Raw genomic sequence first — 17257 nt, forward strand, 5'->3', positions numbered from 1 at the left:
GTTTCACATAACCATGCACTTCCATAGCTATCTATCTTAACCGTGACATTACAAACGGCTCACGATAAACGGAGGTCAATATATAGAACGCTACGTGGCATATTTGGCTTTCATTTATTTATTTATTTATTTATTTGTTAATTTATTTATTGAATTTTAGAAAAATGATAATAAAAATAGGTGTGTCATGCTCATCATGTTAATTAAATACGGTCTATTGATTTAAGATGTAAGAAAATTACATATAACTGTACAAATATTGCAGTATCGATATAATTTCAGAGACACATAGACGTTTGAAGACAGACGTGAAATATAAAGTTTATGCTTAATTTATCATTATGACTTCAACAGATCGATACTGTGAACCACCTCGCCTAACATCATATACTAGACGATCTTGTCGATCCTGGCGAACAAGTCGCTCCGGTGGCACAATCGGTTAGCGCGCCGTACTTATAGACAGTACCTTCCCTGTGCTCGACACAGGACGAGGAATGCGGAGGTTGTGAGTTCGATCCTCACCCGGAGCAGACTATTTTTAGATAAAACTAGGTAGATATAGATCTAATGTATCGAATGTTTTTTTTAATTGGCCAGTTCGTAAGGAGATGTTTCATCTTTTACATTTTAAGAAGAAATGACAATCATATAATTGTATTATATATATAATTGTATTATATATATAATTGTATTATATATATAATTGTTATATACATAATTGTTATATATATAATTATATTATATAATGTATATTACATATTCTATGACAAAGTGGATTTCTAGTCTCTCTCACGATGAGTCTCATTTAGAGGAAATATTATATATGATAATTTCATAAAATGTTCAAATAAATATATATCTCGTAAACGTTATGTATGTATATATATTTGTTTTTAGATATTTAAGATATGTTGTAAACAACAATATCATATTTGCCCTGTAGGTAGGGCGTAAGAATTATTATCGCTGTCCAATTGCCCGATTCATAATGTGATTTTACTATGAATTCTTTCTGAATAACCTTCTTCTTCCTAATTTCTCCCTTGACATCGCCTCACGTTTGGCCTCAATTGAGAGTTCGCCCCTGTGATGTTTTTTTTTGGTTTATGCCTCCTAGCCGAGACATACCAGAGTCTAAACCTGCTTAGCACTTAGCACTTAGAACGGTACCATGTGACCGGAAGGGGTGTCCTGCCGGGTGCATTCGATAGTATTCTTCCAGTGAGATAGCACTTTAAAGTCGGCGTCTGTTCCGTGCTTTCACAACGTGTGTCATTCATCACACGCATACACCTCGCAAACGAGAGGCTGACGTCATGACCAAACTTAACGGGACATCAAACCATGAAAATGGTTAAATAATTCAATTAGATACATATTGTGTGTTGCATGGTAAAAGTGAGCTTGCTTTGTAATGCAGTTTCTACATTTTAAAAACTTGCCTGATTTAATTACATTTTTTTCATGATAAAACTTTTTACGTGTTAAAACCATTTTATTGTAGCTGAAAACAGACTTGTAATATTTCATAATTGTAAATCAGAATAAACTTGTGTACGTATAAGTATCTCAAGTAGATGTGTAAGTGTGTGTATATATCCGATACCGATACGGCGTTCAATTGCGGTTTATACAAGTTATACACATATATGGCGATGATACATCTGCTCCGGTGGCACAATCGGTTAGCGCGCCGTACTTATAGACAGTACCTTCCCTGTGCTCGACACAGGACGAGGAATGCGGAGGTTGTGAGTTCGATCCTCACCCGGAGCAGTGTTTATTTTTATGGACAATTATTAAATGTCGGTATCTAAGACTAACGACACCACTGTTCATTCTTGAGTAGCATTGTGCTTATTATGTTTTGATAACGTTAATATGCGCGTGAAACAGTTCCAAAAACCTCCTTCTGATCTTCAATATGCATACGTGTACTTTTTATCAGTAAAATGGAAATACGAGAGCTTGGTTTGGTTTGGTTTATTTAGTTTAACGTCCTATTAACAGCTAATGTCATTTAAGGACGGGAGCACGTGACAATTGTTCGCATGAGTTAAAGAGTCACCTAATTTGAATAACGATAAAATGAAAAAACTACATGCCTGTCAATATGGAGATATACATTATGTATATATCAGTGTATTTTGTTTTGATTTAAACAGTTTATGTTCTTATTAAGGATTGTATCTCACTTTGACTGCGTATACGGTGGTATGTCCGCAGTTGGCGACGAACATATTCTATGTAGCCCGAGTTTCCTCTGGCCCTGGCACCATGTCTGGTGTAGGGCCAGAATGGAGCGCTTTTTAATTACAGTATGAAAAAATAAAATGCAGGGTTTGTTGCGACGTTGGTAACTATACGGCAGCCGTGGTTGCTACGATAATATAGTTCCTGTGAATCTACGTAAAGACACCAGTATTGTTAACAAAATTAAGACATTTTTGTTTAATACCTTTTATATTTCTAATTTATCGATATATTCACAATGCACAATTTCCGTCTCAGATTATCTATGGTTGTCAAGCACAGCGGCTATTGACACAGATTAGTAGTGACGTGGTCAAATGTTCTCTTGGAACTGTACGCTTCAGCCATTTGTTGTTAGCTTAGCTCGTTGAGAAGTTAAATATGCACTCATTTCCGCAATATTCAGTTTAGTTTATGACAAAGTACTAAGTTGACGTTAGCTTTTTGTGCAGAGATCATCGGGTAACAGGAGAAAACGCTAAAATTGCGTTGATCAGTCCTTTCAAAATGGCGCCGTCTAGTTGACGTTCCTTTTTTCACTGCATATACGCTAATGTATTCGCAGTTTACTAAGCTGAAGAAGGGAGAGATGTAAATGTTACTTTCTGTTTAGCGTAAAATGTAAATTAAACGTGATTTTGATGTAAAAATAATAAAATTAAGTAACTTTTTTGGTATTATGTCTGATTTGTATTAAATTAATCATAGAAATCATATTTAATATTATGTTTTGTGTTGATATCCGGCGGACACAACCTACACGTAATCACATATGTTTGATCTTGATAAATATTGCCCACTCTGGCGTGTGAAACACTATTCCTCTCTTTCGTATTTTATTTAAACTTTATGCTCGCTACTTACTTTGTAGTATCCGAACTCAAAGGTAGATGGCTGACAATTATCGGTGTCACTGGGTCCGGTTTTTTTTTTAACTTGAGGGATTGTTTTTACCTTAGAAAGGAAATACATGTAGTGTAAGTACATACATGTATGTGTGTTAAAAGTCAGCCCTGTGATAAAAAGTTCACACGACAGTTTAAGGCTAAGAACCCTATATCCGGGCTAACAATAGGAAATGGTTATTCGTTTGAACTATTGGGTGATTTTGTCATTTAATCCAATTTATTTATAGATTTCTTTAAAACCGACTCTTTTATGCACTGACAAATACGTTAATTTTTCATGTATGTAAAAACACGGTCGATAATGGATTAAAGTGTTTGGAAATAATGTTCAACAATCTTTGACAACATTTAGAAATTAGCAGTTATATTAGTTATATAAAATACCCATTTGAAACATTTACCAGTAGGACTTAAGAAGAAATAGTGATGTTGTCATTGTTTTGTGTGTACTCTGTAACAATATGGCGGCAGGTGTGTTTAGACGTGTGTCGGGACTCCGTAAGTTTTTGTGATATAATATGGTTTTGGCCAGTGTGGTTTCTTTAATTTCTGGCTCAACTTTTGAACTATGATTGATACTTCGATTTCGGTCACGTTCGAAGGTGATATATTGGAGTACTGAGCATTTAAGCGTCATTTTATTTCAAACAATTGACTGTCCATTGTATATGTATTTGATGATCACCTGTTCACCGGTTGCGCTCACCTGTATGCCTAATCAACCGTGACGGACTCGAGGCGTGAGGCTCTATAGGAGAGAGAAGTGTACGACACGTGCATTCTTCTCCATTGTGCTTATATAATCAATGTGTATGGCTTTATTCCTGTACCCGCACACCAGTTGATCAGCACTATGAGTGCAGGGTCGGAACCAACTACGTCATCTGTACTAGGGGCGTCGCGTGCAGTGCTATATGACGACGCCATGGGCACAGGGACTTCGGAAGTGAGTAATTCAGACATGGTTCACTTTATGACACGTATAGAAAACAGACTCAAACACATTGAGGAACAAGTCAATAAAATAGATAAAGTTCAACATGATCTCACTCTTTTATCGTCGCGCGTGCGTGATATCGAGGACAAATTTGGGGCATTGAGTTGCCAAACGCGTGATCTGGAGCACAGCGCTGAAGCGATTGGTCAAATGTTTGATTCGGTGAAGGCTCAGACAGATAGGCATGAATCTGATATCAGTGTGTTAAAAAGCCAAGCCAATAGATCGGATTCAGTCGCTTTGTCAGTAGAATTAGAAAAGGCATATGAAGAACGACATGAACTGAGGTCGATAGTAACTGACCTTCAGTGCCGGTCCATGAAGGCCAACCTCGTTTTTAATGGATTAAGTGAGAACGTCAGAGAGGACACCGAGGCATTAGTTAGGTCGTTCCTATACAACGAATTAGACATCCAAGACGTTGAGTTTGGTAATGTGCACCGATTCGGGAAACGGAAACAGGACAGGCCCCGACCTATCGTGGCCAGATTTCTTTATCAGAGCCAGCATAGTTTAGTTCTTTCACGTTCCTACCTTCTTAGAGGCACACGATATGGCGTGAACGAACAGTTTCCGTCCGCCGTGGAAGAGATTCGTAAGAAACTATATCCCGTTGCCAAGCGTCTTCGTAGACTCAATCACAAGGTTAAGTTTGTGAGGGACAAAATGTACGTTGATGGAGTATTATACACTGGTGAAGAGTCTGTAGAGACCACCCAGGGGTTTTCTACTGCTGACCAACCTATGAGTACTCGCACACACTACAGTGATAGGCGTGATGCAAAGCGACGTCGACAATCTTCAACGCCGCTTTCCCCTGCAGGTTCCCCAGCAAGCACGGGTCGTCAAGACAATAGTGTTAAGTCAGGCAAGGACGGACGTAACCAAACGGGTACTACGAGATGTCAGACAACGGGTGTGCCTATTTCTGAACAGACATCAGATGAGACTCACGTCAAATCAGCCGATTAGCGGTTGGCGGAGGCCAATACTTCTATACGGCTTTGTTGTTGGAACGTTCAGAGAGGGTTAATAAATAAAGTCGAAAACACTGATTTTTGTACCACCTTCAGTGAAGCAGACATTGTTTGCCTAACAGAATGTTGGCTAGATGATAAGGATGAGTTAAATGTAAAAGGTTTTAAAGGCTTTAAACCTGTTGTTAGATCAAAATGTAAAGGTGGTGGATTAGTATGTTTATACAAACCATGGTTACACAATTACATTTCTCTTGAGTCTGTACTTTTAGACAGCATTGTATGGGTAAAAATTGATGGTAAACTATTTCCTGACCAGAAAAGTGTTTATCTAGCGCTTGTATATCTACCTCCCGAGGGTTCTGTATTTTATCGTTCGTACGAAGAGGATATATTCTCGGTACTTGAGAACAGCATTGCCTCTTATAGTTCATTAGGGAAGGTTCTTGTAATGGGCGATCTTAACAGTAGGACCGGCATAGATCCGGACTTTATACCTATCGACTTACTGCATGATAGCGTTCATCGTCAGCTTGAGGGGTTCATTAGTTACCCTCAGGATCCATGTACAGTTACACGTACATCAGAGGACCAACAAGTTAATACCTTTGGTCGTTATTTACTACATCTTTGTAAAACAACGGGTGTTCAAATTATAAATGGTCGTACCTCTGGCGATCTGGATGGTAAATTAACATTTGTTAATTCGAATGGCTGTTCTGTTATAGATTACGCATTGACGGATAATGGTTCAATGTCGTCTATTAAAAGTTTTGAAGTAGGTGGCTTTACGGAATACTCCGATCATGCACCAATATTTCTTGTTTTAGATTGTTTATCAGCTACCTTTCAATGTAACTGTTGCCAAGGTAATGATACGTATACCACTATAACAAATGTAAGATGGTCAAATGAGGCCAGTAGCAGCGTTACGAGTGATATATTTAACGCCAGACTTTTAATACATAGCTGTGTTGAATCACTTGATTGCTCGAAAGAAAGTGTCGATATATGTCTCAATGATTTTGTTTCATGTACACGCAAATTGTTTGATAAATTTTGTATCTCCAACAGTAAAGTTATTGATTGTTCATGTTCCTGTCATATTGGTACTTCGGTTAAAATGGAAACGGATAAGCCATGGTTTGACAACAGTTGTAGAAATTTGTATAAAAGATATAAAAGGGCTTTATCTGAGTTTAATAGTGAGCGGTCCTCAGCTAACCGAACTACTCTCTCCCATGCCAAAAAACAATATAAAGTCTATGAGAGAAAGATGAAACGTAAATATAATAGTATGGAAGGCAATATGCTGGATTTATTGAAACGTAATAACCCTAGGGAGTTTTATCGTCATTTTTCAAATCATAAGACCTCTAAGACTGGCATTGTATCATTAACAGATTTTTTCAACTATTTCAAAGATCTAGCGGGTGAAACAGACAATAGTGTTATTACAAGTAGTAATGATACTGAGTGCGTATATCCCGAGTTAGATGTAGATTTTAGTAATGATGAAATATTGGAAGTAATTAAGGATCTGCCCAGGGGCAAAGCTGCTGGTATTGATATGGTACTTAATGAATATTTTATTGAATATAAAAATATGTTCCTACCAGTTTTATTAAAGTTATTCAATACCATGCTACAAATTGGTTATTTTCCAGAGTCATGGGCTCAAGGTGTTATAATTCCCCTGCACAAAAAGGGGGATATTGATAATGTTAACAATTACAGAGGCATAACATTAATTAGTCATTTAGCTAAACTTTTTACGTCTATGTTAAATAAGCGCTTGTTGAAGTGGAGCGCTCGTGAAGATATTGTTACCGATGCACAGTTTGGTTTCAAGCCTGGGTTTGGTACTAGAGATGCAATTTTTGCATTACAAAGCTTAATTATTAATTCTATAGAACAGAACAAACGACTATATTGTGTTTTTATTGATTACAGTAAGGCTTTTGATAGTATTAATCATCGATATTTATGGCATAAACTTTGGAAAAGTGGTATAAGAGGGCGATTACTTAATGTTATTTCATCAATTTATGATAATGTACGTTCGTGCGTGAAACTTAATGGTAAATTATCCGCCATGTTCGATTTGCATGTCGGTTTATTACAAGGGGAATCTTTGTCTCCCATGCTATATTCTTTATTTGTAAATGATATGGAAAGTGAATTTATAAAGTCTGATTGTCAAAGTTACTCCTTACAGTTGATTAACCTGTTTATGTTAATGTATGCAGATGATACAGTTTTGTTCTCCGAGGACGTTACTGACCTCCAACGTATGCTTTACTGTTTACAGACTTACACTACTAAGTGGAATTTAAAAGTTAACACAGACAAAACAAAAATTGTTATTTTTAGAAAAAAGAAAAGAATATTACCTGGTGAAAGCTGGACGTTCAATAGTAAACCTATAGAAATTGTGGATAAGTTTTGTTACCTGGGTTTGGTTTTTAATTTTAACGGCAGATTTTCTGTAGCGCAAGATACTTTAGCTTCTCAAGGCAGGAAAGCATATTTTCAATTAAAAAGAAAAATGAAACACTTTAACCTTAACACGGAAACAAAACTCTCCTTATTTGATACATATGTTACATGTATTTTGAATTATGGGTGTGAAGTTTGGGGGCAAGATGTTTCGCCACAAGTAGAAAAAATTCACCTCCTTTTTCTTAAGGATTTACTTAACGTTAGAAAAACAGTCAATACCTCTATGGTATTTTTTGAAACCGGTAGATATTCATTGTATGTGCAACGTAAAACATCTGTTATGAAATATTGGTTAAAAATATTGAAATCAAAAAATTGTATTTTGAAATCATGCTATGATGCTCTAGTCGAATTGAATTGCAGAAAACCTAATTGTAAAACTAATTGGGTCTATCATATTAAGTATGAACTTTGTAGTTTAGGATTTGGATATGTTTGGAAAAATCAATGTGTTTTAAATGAAAATCATTTTTTGCAAATATACAACCAACGTATTCATGATGTTTTTGTTCAAGAATTGTATAATGCTTTTGATGTATCCCCCAAATGTTATTTGTATAAACATATTGTGGATTCCTTCTGTACTCAGTTCTATCTAATTAAACCTATCAATCATATATTTAAGAAGTTATTAAGCCAATTTCGTATGCAGTGTCACAGACTCAATATCGAGTCTGGGCGTTATAATAACATCCCTAGAAATCAGAGGATTTGTACTGTCTGTGATAAAAATGACGTAGAGGATGAAGTGCATTTTGTACTTCTCTGTCCGGCATATTCCGAATTAAGGGCGACATACATCAAAAAGTATTTTTATTGTCGACCAAGTGTGTATAAGTATATTGAATTATTATCGAGTAAAAGTGTTAAAATTTTGAATATGTTGGGTAAGTATTTGTTTCGTGCTACAGCGAAAAGAAAAGCCCTGCTTGCAAGTAATTAAATTGATCTTAGTTTGTTGCTATTATTGATTCATCATTTTTCATCAGTGTCACTGTTGCTTCTGTAGCTTTTTATATAGTATGACGTCATCCGTTATGACGTGTCGTTACTATGTATGACGTCACGGTTTTGTCATATTAATTCAATAAGTTGAAACTGGTGAGTTTACAGTGTATATTGATAACACAATGTAGTTACAACATGTCTTGTACATCTCATTACAGTAGTATTGATGGTAATATGGTCCTCCGCCATCTTATGCTTGTCTATGTCATGATAATTATGAAAATGTTTGTACTGTTCCCTATATGCTTGTTTTGCATTTGGATGAAATAAAAACTTGTAAAACTTGTCAACCCTTCAAATACAACGGCGTGTTGGATGAAAGGCGGAAGTCAGGTTGGGTCAAAAGACATTAGGTAGGATCGGTTTGGTTTAGTTTATTTTGTTTAACGTCCTATTAACAGCCAGGGACATTTAAGGACGTGCCAGGTTTTGGAGGTGGAGGAAAGCCGGAGTACCCGGAGAAAAACCACCGGCCTACGGTCAGTACCTGGCAAATGCCCCACGTAGGTTTCGAACTCGTAACCCAGAGGTGGAGGGCTAGTGACAAAGTTTCGGGACACCTTAACCACTCGGCCACCGCGGCCCCCATTAGGTAGGAACGGGGGAGTGAGTAGAAGAGAAAAATGGGGAGAAGGAAGGAGTTTCCTAAAACATTAGAGTGTTTGTAATGTATACATATTAAAATGTACATGTGCATGAATTCCTTGTAGAAGAAAAAGTACCCAACATTTCCCATGTAAACATTCAGTCTATCTCGCCATGATAAGTAATTGATAAAAAGCTAATTGGTATGTTCCTGGGATGTCTGAGTGTTGAAATTCAATTTGTTTGAAAGTTGATAAGCTTTTTGGATGGCTTCAACGATACCAGAGCATGTAACCTATCAAATGTGCGAAAAAATTAGCATTTTTATTTATTTTACCTACTTCGAAAATATCAAATTAAATCTAATCAATTAAAAAACGATAATTTGTGTTTCATTGGGATGTTTTTAAATCGCACTACACAAACATGTACATACAATTTATTTTGAAGGGTTAAACAGGTACAAGAAAAGACCCGTCCTTTTTGTATACTTTAAAACATTTTTAAACATTCTTTCTGACTTTTAATACGTGTAATAGAGCCCTAAGCCCTCTCATGGCGAGCGATAAAGGGCTTGATACAATTCATTTCACAGTGATAATAGTCGGACCCCAAGGGAAGGGTCATCCAAGCCGCTGTTAACATTATAGAGGGCCAATGTAGAGATAGAAGTTTTTATGTAAATACGGCGTTTCGCCTCGTGAGCGCGTAGCGACAAAGCCAGGATTCTCAACAGGTGGTAAACGAAACCTTACGGGAAATAAGAGGTGAAAAAATTTGTACAGATAAGATTTAATTCCGAAAGGTTCCATCTGGTTACCGGGGCGTATTCACTTATCATGGCCGGCTATTTAAAACAACAAAGGCCCTTACGGGCGTTAGTGTTTTAATTCTAAAGATGTCAGGTTAGAATTTTTGTAACAGTGCCCAGTCTCCGTCTAAACGGGTCGCATAGACTTGCAAGCTGGCGTATCGCACGATACAAAGGCATTTAATTTGTGCAATTGTGTAACTGTCGAACAATAAAGAATGTATTTTTTATTAACTTTGCCTGAACAACAGGACAGATCGACATCCGTCTGCTATTTTGATCCGAAGAAATTAATTTCAACATATTGATGTAATTAGCAAACATCGTAATTTGACTCTGTATTAACTGGGAGAAGCGGACCGGAGCGCTTAAGAAACCTTTCTAGTTCCCAGACTGGGAAATTTTCTTTTAAACCTTTCCTGAGTTTCTGGATGCAGTAATGTTGAATAAAAGTCGACCTTATTTAACCTGCGTTGGAATCCGAGGTACCATATGGCATAGCTTGAATGGTTGGCATTCCAGTTCCATAATCGTCAGCAATGCTTTGACGACTCGCGTCATAGTTTCCCTTTGTTTCAATTTTATACACTCTCTAACAAACTGTTTTGTAGGTTCATTAATGTCAGTTTAAATAAATTAATCCTAAACTAACTTAGCAATGTCCATTTGAAAATGATCATGTGATTCATCTAGATTCATTCCTCAGTTACCCAGTCTCGATAATCTTAACTTTCGATAGTAAATATCTATCTAGTTTCCTTCCTCAGTTACCCAGTCTAGATAATCTTAACTTTCGATAGTAAAGTTGAACATCTATCAAAGATCCCTTCCTCAGTTACCCAGTCTCGATAATCTTAACTTTCGATAGTAAATATCTATCTATTTTCCTTCCTCAGTTACCCAGTCTAGAAGATCTTAACTTTCGATAGTAAATAGCTATCTAGATTCCTACCTCAGTTACCCAGTCTAGAAGATCTTAACTTTCGATAGTAAATATCTATCTATTTTCCTTCCTCAGTTACCCAGTCTAGAAGATCTTAACTTTCGATAGTAAATATCTATCAAGATTCCTTCCTCAGTTACCCAGTCTCGATAATCTTAACTTTCGATAGTAAATATCTATCTAGTTTCCTTCCTCAGTTACCCAGTCTCGATAATCTTAACTTTCGATAGTAAATATCTATCTAGTTTCCTTCCTCAGTTACCCAGTCTCGATAATCTTAACTTTCGATAGTAAATATCTATCTAGTTTCCTTCCTCAGTTACCCAGTCTCGATAATCTTAACTTTCGATAGTATATATCTATCTAGTTTCCTTCCTCAGTTACCCAGTCTCGATAATCTTAACTTTCGATAGTAAATATCTATCTAGTTTCCTTCCTCAGTTACCCAGTCTAGAAGATCTTAACTTTCGATAGTAAATATCTATCTAGTTTCCTTCCTCAGTTACCCAGTCTCGATAATCTTAACTTTCGATAGTAAATATCTATCAAGATTCCTTCCTCAGTTACCCAGTCTAGAAGATCTTAACTTTCGATAGTAAATATCTATCAAGGTTCCTCCCTCAGTTACCCAGTCTAGAAGATCTTAACTTTCGATCGTAAATATCTATCAAGAGGAATGAGACAAAATTTTGGATCCATCAAACGAGGAGGTGGTTAGTCGGTAATAGAATAAAGTCGTACAATTCTATACAAAATGTCGGTCGCACTCCGCCAAACCACCTTTACAAGGACCTCGAAATAGTTCCTAGAACTTCATTCCAATTTTCATTTTCATGTTGATTTTTTTTCGTCTGGAAAATCAGTCCGTGTTATAAAACGTAATATCAATGTTTTTTTCTTCTTTTTTTTCTTTTCAAAGTTTGAATTGGCTCTGGTTTTTAGGAAAACTACTACCAACACTTTGACGGTAAAGACAATAAAAACAATATATTTTTCAATCATTGATTTTTTAATTTTTCGCAAATCATCATATCACAGAAATTGAAATAAATAATTCATAATGTAATATTCTACCTCAGAAATAGAACAAGTCAACTAAATTAAATTAAACTAAATAAACTAAAAGTTGAAAATGTACATAGATATATACTTAAGACTACCAGAAGATATTTCTAAGATGAAACGCTTAAAACTAAGAGTATCAAAATAAATTATTTATGGAATCGTTTAAACATGTTTAGGACCATCAAAATAAATTACTTTCGTCTAACAAACTTTCAGATATAATGAGAATAATGCGTAGCTTTTCTACCTGTACAGATTTAAAGCCTAAAAAACTATCAAAATAAATAAGTCATTATCATACTTTTGAGCATTAAAAAGTAAACATAAAATGATAAATCCGGTCTCCGGGAAAAGTCTTAAAATAAATAGAATGATTGTCCCGTATTTCCTTGAAAAGTCCACTTTTGATTCCGACACTGAAGGAAGGCATAATTCACGTGATAAAATTTGAGTCACGTGGTCACTGTTTATAGCGGAACCTTCCATATGCGGCCAATTGGTTGGATCTTTCGGAAATGAAGGTCATTAAGGCAATACTGTCGCCGTGGAAACGAAGGTATTCAATCTGAAATGACAAAATATAACTCCATATTACATTTCTGAATTAACGACATTTTATTTTCAGTGTGTAAGTTTTTCAAAGTATATTATGAAACATTTGCAAATGCATGGCTGTACATTTCTTAAAATGAGATAAATATATTTTAAGACCTGCCAATTAAAGGGGAGATTTCCGAGACTGACATATCTGGAATTTTCTTTTTTCCTATTTTATGCGTGCTCTTAATGAACTTACCTCTTGCTTTGTCCTGGCTTGCAAATATGACGTCGCTAACGTCTTCGGCGCCTGCGCCTTTATATCAAGTCACGTGCAAGGATCGGTCAACCATATTTGGAAGGCCATGACGTCATCAGAGACAGATTCATATTGATATCACAGAATGCTTTTAGCACTAGTTTGTTGTAAAATGTCAAAAGTTTATTTCTTCTGGCCAAACAGAGCATCCTTCGGTTCGATGTACTGGTGGTTGATATAGATGTTTGGGCGGCCCATTGCAATCGGTTCGTCGTCCTCGTAAACTGGGGTCAAGGACGTCTGGCATCCCATCAGAACATCTGGAGTCGCCGTTACCAAAATGTCTCGGTATTTGTTGCTTCCGGGTGAGGCTTGTTGAGATACTGTGATGTACTCTGTAAAATATAAAAATGAATTCATTTTACATATACCGTGACTCACAATTATGTTTTATTTAAAAACTGTTAATGTAGATATTTTTATTTGCCATAGGGCTTTTAGACATAGAGGTATATAACTGTAAATAGACGTGGAAAATGATTTTATCACAAGCTGTTAAAATACCTACTTTCTACATCAACAAACCCCTGTACATTAGCGAGCACTTGAGGAATTTTAAACGTCGAAACGAGAGATAAAATGATAGCTCTCCTTTATTTTACGCTGGGAACGGGATCTTCACATGAATGTAAATTTCTCAACATTCTATTCGTAATATAAATAGAATTTCAGGAATTTAAACAAGAACTCGTCTCTGCTAATGTTATAATTACCTATTGACAGTGTTTACTGTATAGTACATGGTAAAATATACTCCTCGACTTGGTCACACAAAGTGATTTTTCAAACCTTTGTGTTGCCGTTAGTTTTAATCCTTGAAAGTATGTAAAATGTTCAGTCAGAACCGGAATTTTGCATTTAAACCCCAAAAGAATGCTATAGATATTCTCAGACGGGAGACCTATTGGCTTGGCTGCGATGAACAATGCCCTTTTGTATTTGTTTATCATGTGGACAAAACAGGTGAAAAACTCAGGTGTGCGATTCAGTGTGGTAATTATTAGGCACAAGTTGCTGGCCATAGTAAAGGCAATTGTTAACAATTGGCCCGATATCTTACACGATAAATTGCAGTTTGTCGTAATCAGTCTGTCTGATAAAAATACGACTGTAATACCCGTTCTAAATCGTCTGCGGGCATAATCCTGACCTACCATATTGGACGACACCTGCCAAAACCGGACGAACATGATTTATATGCTTTGCAATGGATAACTTTTTTAAAAGAAAGAAACATGGGGAAATAGTTATTTCTCTGCGAGACAGATGATTCAGAATATTAATCCCCTCCGCAGTCAAAATATACCACACAAACCTAACCCTGACATTTAGCCAGTAAATAGCCTAATGTTTCCAACATTTTTACATCATAAATCTTTTCAAACCACTAATTTTAGTAAATTAAAATCGCTGGTATTGTGTTCTATTCAAATACATTATTTAAACACCACAATATTATCTTAAAGATAATCTTTCAAGTTCGACCGTTATCCACTTCAATGTTGAAATTTTCAAATATCAAGTTCTTAAATCACGATAACAAAGTTTTTATCTCGAAACAAAGACTGCAGGTGTCGACGAGGGAACGAAAGAAAACAGTATATCATTTCAGTTAGAAGTGATAATTATGTCCCGTTGTCCAGGTTTGACGTGAAAATTTACGGTTTTAGAAACAGAAAGTTGCGATAAGATCGAGAGAGGTATCACATGTCGCGACCTTGTCACATAACACACCGATAGTTTCCCTATACTATTTACCTGGGTGACGTCATATTTCAGGTGTGTCAGTTTTTATATTGGTCTATAACTGTCAAAATTCTGCTGATACTGTCAGCTTTTCGTTATTGAAAACAGACATACATATTGCACGCCTGTTTAAAAGCATTATCTTCAAGCCAGTCCGACATTAAGTCTATTGGATTAGACAACTAGGGTTTTCAATATTAGTTATACTATAAAATCTAAGAAATGTTTCATCAAATACTAATTAAGTTTTTTTTTTTTTAATATTTTTGTTGAAAAAAACTTTGAATGTATTGAACCCTATATTTGGCTATTGCTGTAGCGGAAAAGAACAAGAAAATCAAAAAATTCATATTTGGTAATGACGCCGGTATTAAAATAAAAATAAAAAATTACCTGGTTCATAAATGACTTCCTTGTCAGATGCCTTTTTACAGACAAAACAGGCGAAGATGATGTAGAGAGCGATGACAAGCGAGACGAAACAGAGGATTCCCAGTAAAACCATGGAGATGAGGTACCATTCATCACTTATCTCAAAAAAAGTGCCGCTGTCACTTGCACGTGGGGAGATTGTAACCTCCGCTCTTGAAGCAGACGACAGGCTGGTGTCTTTGGTAATCTGTACAAAGGCCCTGTTGATGGAGGATTTTCCGGGTTTCTGTTGAAATTGGAAAAAATCTGAAAATGGGCCACACTTTGTGTCATCGAAATAGCCACATGGGGTCAGTATGATTGTGTTGATTGGACACACGGAGCACGTGCGGCAGTCCTCGGACCGTTTTTCGTAGTACATTCCATCTTCACACGGTTGTACATTTTTACCATACACATATTCCACGGCACAGACGAAAATAGCACTAAGGGTATAAAACTCCAACTTCATCGTGTAAAAATACGGTAAAATCCAAGTAAATATGTTACTGTAAATCTGTCAACCAACGTAAAAAGTATCTGTAAAAAGAAAGAAAATGGTTTAAAGATTTTTTAAAACATCAATCAATCAGAAAATTTTGCATCACCGAGTCAAAATTTACAGAAAATAACCGTAAAACCAATAGCCATTGACAATATATGAAGCTCGTCACCTGAAGTCAAATTATCACTTACCGCTGTCTGTCAATCGGCAGTCGATTTAGCACTGATGGATCGTGAATTGGTAGTCAGCTTTATACACTGTTTCTGAGCGTGTTCAGTCGAGGACGGCTACCCGAATGACAAGTCCGCACACGTTTCGACGCTTATATCTACCTGGAACTAGGCCGGCAGTTAGGACACGCCCACAGATACCGCCCGACCAATCAGAACGCGGCATTCCGCACTTAGGCAAATTATTCATGCGGTAAGGTCAACAGACTTTTCCCAGTACATTGTAAACAGACGATGTGTTTTCATTGATAAAATAATAAAACTTTGGCTTTGTTGAGTAAAAGGTTATAAAAATGCTGAATTGAGTAAAAGCAAATTAAATAGAAGAGTGTGAAAATAAATTCTTTCGATTAAAGTATTTGATAGCTTCATCTAAAAACTTCTGACTCAATTAAAAGTTTGTATACTTATAGTCGGGGCACGTCGCAGGTGTTTACCGACGGGCTTGGACAGGTAGCTCAGTGCTTTGTTTGACGGATAAGTTATCTTTCGAAAACACTCGAAAAATAGAAACCAAGAAAATCGTGTCTGGAGATGTCGCCTTCTTAGACACCAACAAAACATGGAGACCCTCTCATAGCTATTACATAATTAAGCGTGTTTCAACGAGACAATTTTTTTAAAATAAGACGTCAAAGCTAATTCTGATTTAATAATCTTGCATTATGCTACAATAACATCAAGTACCCATATATATTTCCTGTATTCTATCAGATATATTTGATATAGAACAACATTTCTCTGGTTGAAATTATTATCACATCTTTCGTTGATTTACACTGAAGTATAAGAGCCCTATACATTTCTAAACAGGGATAATTCAGCATATTATTGTTCGGAATCTCCAATGTTGATTTTCATCATATTTGTATATTTCTAAGTTACTTATTCTGTGGTCAGTAAGACACTTTCATATCTACCCCATGTTTGTTTCAAGGACTTAAGTCACCCCTACCTTGTTAACTGAAGCTCAAACTCCGATGTTATATGATAACCAGTAATTTTGTAATTTAAATTCAAAAGAAACAGTTGTAACATATATGTTTAATAAAACCTGTACATCAATTTTCTTGGAAAAACGTACTAACTGAATATTTGATTCTCTGAGTCTCAAACCCCTTTATTTCATAGGCTTGGTGTCAATTAATTACTGATGAGGTTTTCTGTAAAATTGATATCTGACGCTTAAATTGAATATATTTATTGTATTGTCTATTTAACACGGGCACTTTTATTTATTACTGAACACCAAGCGTAGAATTCGCCATATTTGACATTTATCAAGAGAAAAACGATTCGGAGAGGAGGGTTGACGAGGAGGGGTTTGAATTGTAGAAAAAATTAAATGATAGTAAACCGATATATCCTATTTCTGCATATAGGAAGTATAGATATATATATTCGTATGAATAGAGCCTTTGTTATAACTTACGGAAAATATTTAAGACGATGAAAAT

The 17257-nt window shown here is 36.0% G+C and overlaps 1 protein-coding gene and 2 non-coding genes across 3 annotated transcripts; 2 read left to right on the plus strand and 1 right to left on the minus strand.

The window, feature by feature from the left end:
* The first annotated feature begins 423 nt into the window (after nucleotides 1-423).
* On the plus strand, nucleotides 424-533 carry Trnai-uau. Its single transcript has 2 exons — nucleotides 424-461; nucleotides 498-533. It is a non-coding gene; the product is annotated as a tRNA-Ile (tRNA).
* Nucleotides 534-1669: 1136 nt separating this feature from the next.
* Trnai-uau lies at nucleotides 1670-1779 on the plus strand. Its single transcript has 2 exons — nucleotides 1670-1707; nucleotides 1744-1779. It is a non-coding gene; the product is annotated as a tRNA-Ile (tRNA).
* Nucleotides 1780-12922: 11143 nt separating this feature from the next.
* LOC117336458 lies at nucleotides 12923-15871 on the minus strand. The gene is made up of 3 exons (XM_033896981.1): nucleotides 15762-15871; nucleotides 15048-15605; nucleotides 12923-13243 (listed from the first exon to the last, which is right to left on the minus strand). Exons 2-3 carry the CDS (start codon nucleotides 15535-15537, stop codon nucleotides 13032-13034), a joined length of 702 nt encoding a protein of 233 aa, XP_033752872.1. The 5' UTR covers nucleotides 15538-15605; nucleotides 15762-15871; the 3' UTR covers nucleotides 12923-13031.
* Nucleotides 15872-17257: the final 1386 nt, after the last annotated feature.

Source organism: Pecten maximus, chromosome 10 (genome assembly GCF_902652985.1).
Source record: "Pecten maximus chromosome 10, xPecMax1.1, whole genome shotgun sequence".
Lineage (NCBI taxonomy): Eukaryota > Metazoa > Mollusca > Bivalvia > Pectinida > Pectinidae > Pecten > Pecten maximus.